The sequence below is a fragment of the Polyodon spathula genome, unplaced genomic scaffold (genome assembly GCF_017654505.1).
Source record: "Polyodon spathula isolate WHYD16114869_AA unplaced genomic scaffold, ASM1765450v1 scaffolds_3241, whole genome shotgun sequence".
Classification (NCBI taxonomy): domain Eukaryota; kingdom Metazoa; phylum Chordata; class Actinopteri; order Acipenseriformes; family Polyodontidae; genus Polyodon; species Polyodon spathula.
This window is the reverse complement of record NW_024474705.1, coordinates 48,304-55,425: the sequence shown is the minus strand read 5'-3', so window position 1 is coordinate 55,425 and position 7,122 is coordinate 48,304. Positions and strand designations below refer to the sequence as shown.

Genomic DNA, 7,122 nt, shown 5'->3' with positions numbered 1-7,122 from the left:
ACGTTTCTAACGTGTACACTGCACTTGCAGTACAGACCCTGTTGCACATGTTACAGCACGGTAGAAATGGTTTCCCTGCGGGAGAGGGTCATTCCAAGTAATTTGGAATGAACAACAAGGCTCCTGCTGCAGTGATTGGTCGGCGTTACGTCAATTGTGGGTTTAGATCCCGCCCCTGTGTCTATATATACAGAGAACGGGCACAGTGCAAGGTATTACAAGCTCAAAGGCGATTCTAAGCAGAACTAAACTCCCCTTTTAGTACAAGACTCCGAGGCGGATAGAGAACTCTTCACAAATGGTTGTACAAGTGAAACCCAGCGTCCAGCACAGCAGCAAAACCATGGAGGGAAGCCAGCAGAAGGTGGACGCAAATGTGCTGCTCCTGGGAGCCGAGAACGTGGGGAAATCTGGTGCGTGTAGTTTAGTTGCCTTGCAAAAGTCCCACTGTTGATAGAAGCAGGGCTAGGCAAGCTGGCGCGATTTGAATTCATTTCAAGCATGTGATAAACAGAATATTTAATATGCAATATGCAAAATACAATAAACACGTATACGCATTGAGGGTGTCTTCTTCTTTGTATTAACTGGGTTTCTTTCTGTTCTTTCCAGCGCTGACAGTCCGGTTTCTCACTAGACGGTTCATTGGAGAATATGGAGATATTGGTAAGTAATCCCCAGCAGTAGTCTGCAGTGAAATCGTGCTAGAGCACTTTTAAAAATCTGTTTTAGCTTCCTTTACTAAATGTTACGTTTTTATTTTCCAGAATCCATCTATAATCATAATGACCGCATCGACGGGCGTGAGATTTGCTTCAATATCTGGGACTCTCTCTACTCGCAGGTAAGATTCGTTGGAGAGGGCGTTTTAATACATTCACTCTAGAACCAGAACTGGATGCGAGACATTGGTATCGTGCGCTGCTTTGGAGCGGAATGAACTAATCTGACTTATCAGCGGTATATTCTTTAGCAAAATACCGAGAGGGTCGTTCATGTAGACTTGGTGAATACGCGTCGTGCACTATAACAGGTTAGCACAGTATAGGCAAATGCTCTTTGTTTTGAGCGTCATCGGTAACGATTTCATATGCATTTTACCGTTTGCTGAAGTTTAATACATATTTAATAAACACTCAGATACGCCTTGCATGTGTGTGTGTCATTAGGCTACAATTGGAGCTCCTAATTCACATGCATGGTAAGTGTGGTTTTGGGGGCTTCATAGTTTCCTTATCCAGTAAAAATAACATGCAAAGACTGCTATGTATAGCTACTAACTTAATTACGCGATTTTATTTTTTCTACTCGGTTCCTAATTTTTTTTTTTTTTCGTTGAACCCTTCAGAACTCCGACACGCAGGGATGCGTGAGCGACAAGCAGCTTCGCTGGGCGGACGGCTTCATTCTGGTCTACAGCATCTGCGACCGGGCGAGCTTCAGCGTGGTCAGCCAGCAAGTGCGGAGAATCCGGCAGGCGAAGAAGCACGCCGGCGGGTCGGACAAGACCCCCATAGTCATCGTCGGGAACAAGCGTGACTTGCAGCACCGAAGGACGGTCTCCAGCGAGGAAGGCAGGCTGCTGGCTCTGTCGGCGGACTGCGGTTTTTTCGAAATCTCTGCAGCCGAGACTTACCACGGCGTGCTGCTGGTATTCCACGAACTGCTGGAACTGATCCGGGAGACTCGAGCGACGAGGAAAGGGATCAAAGGGATCGTCAGGAGCATGTCGGCGGTGTTCGGGAGAAGGAGAATCGATTAGAAATCGACCAAACTATAAACAAGCCGACATGAAGGATACGCTGGTGTCTGGTTCGCATCTGGAAAGCGCAGGAGTTGGGTGCGTTACAAACTTGTTGACATTTCCAAAAGTTGTAAGGTTATAACTTCAATTCCAAGACTTTCTTTTTGGAGGTTTTCGGGAATTGTGTAGGCTTCTGTCCCACAAAATGGAAAGCCAAGCCGGGAGAGTACCTTGCTCAACCAGACTATTTACGAATCCAGCGAAGTTTTGTTCAAGTTGAAGACCCCAAAGACTGTCTCCTTGACCCACACAAGAAGCACAAAACGCCTCGAGTGTTGCCATGGTTAACGTGCTGGGCAATGCATTCATTTACTATCAGTTTCAGTGTTCCACCGTACCATGGAGCCCTATATCTCAAGATGTCGCTGTGATGCATTTCAAATGCCACTGTGTTTGTTCTACATGCATATAAGAAGTCTGTCATAGTGTATGCCTATTTTGGTCATATCGCTGAAGGGGTGGGGAATTATGCTGCTTTATCCAAAAATGCATATACCATAAATATTTATATTGTATATATGTGTACAGAGAATGTAAATGTCTGTATATATTTGCTGATTTTTTTTTGTCAATTAAAAGATTACATTTTAATACTGTTCCTTATTTTTTTTATAAATCAATTTCTTCTCCTAACACAGAGCTTGCATGTGGACCCTGCAGCTTTCAATGTTTCTAAGACCAGTTGAGGTCTGTTTTGTACATGCCCACTTCCACACGGAGTCATCTACAAAACTGAGGCGCAATGTGTCACGCCTACCTAAATTCTCCCCACGGAACGTCTGCAGATTATTACAACTGGTCCCCACCCCCCCCCAAAAAAAAAAAAAGCAAGGTATGAGAGCAACTGTTTGCACACTCGAAACAATGCAGTGCACAGGCAACTAAAAGAGAAGTCCGTCGACACCCTAATTCAATGATTGTGATTCATCTTTATGTACTCTCTCTGCGGCCCACAAACTATGAAATTCAGATTTAGAAAGGGAAAAAAAAGCCGACATGACTAATCTGCCAACATGTAGACACATGAGATTTTACATTGGATTTAAACAAACCCGTACTTAATCACTCCATATTCCAGAACACACAGGTCCGGAGTTCTAGAAGAGATCAATCAGCATTCATTCGCGATAGGGATCTGTCCAACCCAAAAGTCATGCGAATTACAGAGGACGTTGATTGAGGCAGGTTTCACTGTAGGAGGACTGCAGAGACCCGTAGTTCTCCACGAATCTAGCATCTCAGCATTTACATCACATGCTCTGTACACAATAATCACACAACCCAGTTTTTGATCAGCACTTCAAGACAACACCATGGGGATATGCAGAACTATTGAACACCCTTTAACGGTGAGAGTAGTGCTTATTGCGGATTGATTGTCTTAACTCCACTCTAATCGTGTTGCTGATCTTACTGTATTTGCTCTCATGTACTAACAGAGGTCAATGGCAGGAGATGCTAGGGTTGTTTATACCTTATTATGCAAAAGAGCACTGCAGCGTTGATGTCAAATGAGTTCTAACTGAGAGGAAATACTAGAACAAGCCAGTATTTACTCTCATGATGTCGTGTACGGTGCTATAAAGTAGTACGGGCTAGGTGTTCTTTATAACTTGTAACCAGACTGGTAAAGTGCCGTACATATAATAAGCGTTTAGAAGGTACTAATATTCATGGACAACTCGGTATGCTGTGGAGTAGTGGAAGTCACGAGGCTGCTAGATCGTACTCAGAAGATACATGCAGTCAAGTTGTAATTGGTGCAAGTCACAATGTGCCTGTCAAAAGCGTGGACGGCTCTGCATAATTCAAGATGGGCATTTTGCATCTGCCTGTGAATACGTGCGACTAGAGCACATTCAGTGCTTCTCTTCTGTAACATTGATTTGGGGGGGTGTGGCAGCGATCATATTGGAGCCGACATGTCAGTCACCGACACAGACTAGCAGGTGTCCCAGAGTCTCAACCGCCCAGAGTGACCTAGTCTTTGTATCAACCCTTGATTTCAATATTAACTGATGCTCTAACCATCGACAAATCACGCAGCACTCTAGACTCTGGCCATATCCAATCGCATCTGGCCATCGTCTTACTTGACCAAGTGGGTGGAATGGCTTGCTGCAGAACCGCTGTATTGGACCAACCCCTGACCATATCGCAAACCTCTCTAACTCCTGTCTACGTGTTGCCTTGGACGTTCATATGCCTCTAACTGGGCTACGTCAACTGTCATGTGACGGCAAGTTTTCTGTACCGCACTTGAAGCAATGCTGACACGGCTATCAAAAATCAGAAGCGTGGGGATGGCATGCCGACACACACCAGGACGGAGAAAAAGGCACAAAGTGAGCTATTAGACACGTTCATAGCGGCACATATAAGTACGAAAGCGAATCGAGGCGGTCTAGGGCACGCAGGCAGTGCGTTAAGCTAGAAGACGTAAAGGCTAAATGGATGAGAATAACGGCACGGTCTAACAGTGAAGATAGCTGGGGTCTGGTGAGGGTAGAACAATATGACACTCAATAATGATAATTGGGAGCATGCATATGATACAAGCTGGTAGACAGATCATTAGTGAAGACGGGGCAATCACTAATGGAGTTTGCAGCGTAAGCAGGAGCTGAGGGGGGGGGGGGGTCGCCCTGACGTAAAGCAATATTACCAGGTATCAGGCGTCAATTACCCCCCGTCGTCATAATTATTCGGCAGTGACGCACACCGGGGACAGCAGGCACATGAGGGATAGGGGTGCATAGTAATACGCGGAATGTTATTATTTCAATCGGACATACGTGTTAGTACAGGGGAGGTGCTAGATCTGTGAAGTTTTATAGTCATCCTCAGCTGGACTTCTCCAGTGCTCATTCACGGAACTTCAGTGTTTCCAGAACTTACTTTTTACAAATTTACCTGCGAATTGACTGCATGCATTAAAACACTGCAGGAATAATTGGTTTGAAAGGACGCCGTCGGATCTTCAAACAACTCTGTTTTTTAATCATCCACCCTTGCCTTTTCAGGAAGTTTGCCGTCTAGCGATGCATCGCATACTGATTGTCCTATCCTTTGTCTCTTGCACGTGCTTTGAGCTGTTGCAAATCCGAAGTGCGGGCTCGGAGCGGCCGTCTGCTTGCATGTTTCAATCACGAGATTTCAGAGAATGAAAGGCAGGCCGGTCGCCAGGGGACGGGCAGTTAGGAGATGGCTCGCAGCAAGCGTCCAACCAGTGGTAAACAGGGGGTAGGGGGGGGTAGTACGTGTTGGTGTTAAGTCTGTGCTGAGGGCTTAAAGATAAAAAAGCAGGAAATACAAGACTCACCGTCAGTAGCCATGGAATGAATAGCGACCAGGGAGGTGCAAGAGATCACAATTACAGCCGGCTCCCTGTGTGTTGGGATGGAAGCACAGGGACGGATGTGGTGTTGTCTGGTTGCTTTTATAAAGGCAGCACAACGAGTAGGGAGTGAAGCGCGAGGGAAGGTCCACTCAGCAACCACAGAACAGATTATAGTAAGGGGCAAAGGGTATGACAGCTGCTTATAGAGATGTTTACTATATAGATATATGGTGGTGCTAATTGCTATAAAGCCATGTCCTATCCTTACCATCTTGTTCATCTATAGGGCAGCAGTATTTGGCTACAAAAAAAAAATGTTTAAAAATAAATTCCAGCCTCTAATTTTTCTTTGAACTTGCCCTACAATACCAGATCGCTTTCAAAGCACATCCACATGCCTCCATCTGCACAGTCTGTAAAACCCAATATCTACCAAGCTCCACCTGCAGTCTGTAATACAGTCTGTGACAGGGTATTGTAGAGCAGATCGCCTCTATGAATCACTTTGTACACTTTACTCTGTGCTGTCGGCCGGCTGGCTGCCCGGAGGGGATCCTGGGCTGAGGCACTTGAAAGCCCGCTGGCTCTGGTTGACCAGGCTGGGGGTCAGCAGCACATTATTATTAAACACATACATTTCAAAGTACCCTTCCAATGCCGCGCGACCCCCCCCCCCCCCCCCCCCCCCCCACCACCCACCCCATGGCTTTTGCTCATGATTTTTTTTCAGTGGGCAGGTGTCCGAGGTGACGCAATGCTAACGACGCCAGACAACAAAGCATGGTCCAAACAATTCTTTAATTTGTTTTTAATCCAGGTTCGTCTTGGTGATAATTCCGCTGGCGATACACAGCATGGTCTTGCCAGTGAACCCCTACGAGTATCGAGCCCTTGAAATATCAAACACCGTCTAACTACACAGAACCGACTATAATACAAGGGACGATGTCCCTGCCTGACCGTTGCCAACACAGACACGATCCACGAGCACTTGTGCAAGTGGTGAAATGACATTGTCTTCGTCCGTACAGTATCGCAGGCGATGATCCGGAGTTAGTGGCGTGGCCTTAGATCACAGGCTCGGAACGGGTAATAGACTAATCTAATAAGACAACAATAACAGTTGAGGTGGGAATACTAACGACAACCCCTCACGGTATCACATCTACGGTTCCCTCAGCGGTTCTCCAAGGTCGCAAACCATAGACAAAGCATCAGCGCTCGGGCCGCATCCCTTTGTAGCCATTCAGACCGCGCTCACCTTTGGTAGCGAGTGCAATCGCTCTTTCTCCAATCACGCGTATACGCCATAAACACACTCACGCATCTTCCCGTCTGGGCTTCGTTCACTTGTGGCTCCGCCCCTTTGTCTAGAATGGCCGACTATGCCAGTGGATAATTGCAGACCAATCCAGATCCGGGGCACTCTGCTTCCCTTGCACAGCGGCCCTCACAGGTCGGAAGGAGATTTAACAAGCCTAAGATATCTTTCTTTCTGCTGCTCACACCTTGGTTATATCTGCTTTTAGTTTACCCTGTTATACATCCGCTTCAGCGGCAATTCACAGCCCGTTATCTCTTCTCAATGCATGTACCTCATACATTATTTAACTGTGGCTTACCTATGGTAACTTTATACGTGTAGCGCTGAGAATGATCGCAGCAAACGCAAAATACTTATTCTGACAGTTTCAATAGCTACACAGGTCATTTCCGTCAGCATTGTGCTCTGGTCATGTGACTGTCTGAAAGCGTGGACTAGAGAAGGAGATTCGTTGGTCAAACTACTGACGCACCATCCCCAAGCATGAAATAATGTGGACAAGTGAGGGCGAAAAGAAAGAAGACCGTCAAAGAAGTGTCTTAGCTGTGGATTATTCGATATACGCTTAGAGATGTGGCTAGGTCCAGGTACCCAGGTGAGTTAATTACAATGCGTGTCTTTCTTTCGAACTGCACCCGCTTCGAGGCTCCTGCA

At 46.3% G+C, this 7,122-nt stretch overlaps 1 protein-coding gene across 1 annotated transcript; it reads left to right on the top strand.

The window, feature by feature from the left end:
* Positions 1–206: 206 nt before the first annotated feature.
* Positions 207–2,363, top strand: LOC121311509 (ras-related and estrogen-regulated growth inhibitor-like protein). The gene is made up of 4 exons (XM_041243957.1): positions 207–413; positions 613–666; positions 768–844; positions 1,349–2,363. Exons 1-4 carry the CDS (start codon positions 299–301, stop codon positions 1,760–1,762), a joined length of 660 nt encoding a protein of 219 aa, XP_041099891.1. The 5' UTR covers positions 207–298; the 3' UTR covers positions 1,763–2,363.
* Positions 2,364–7,122: the final 4,759 nt, after the last annotated feature.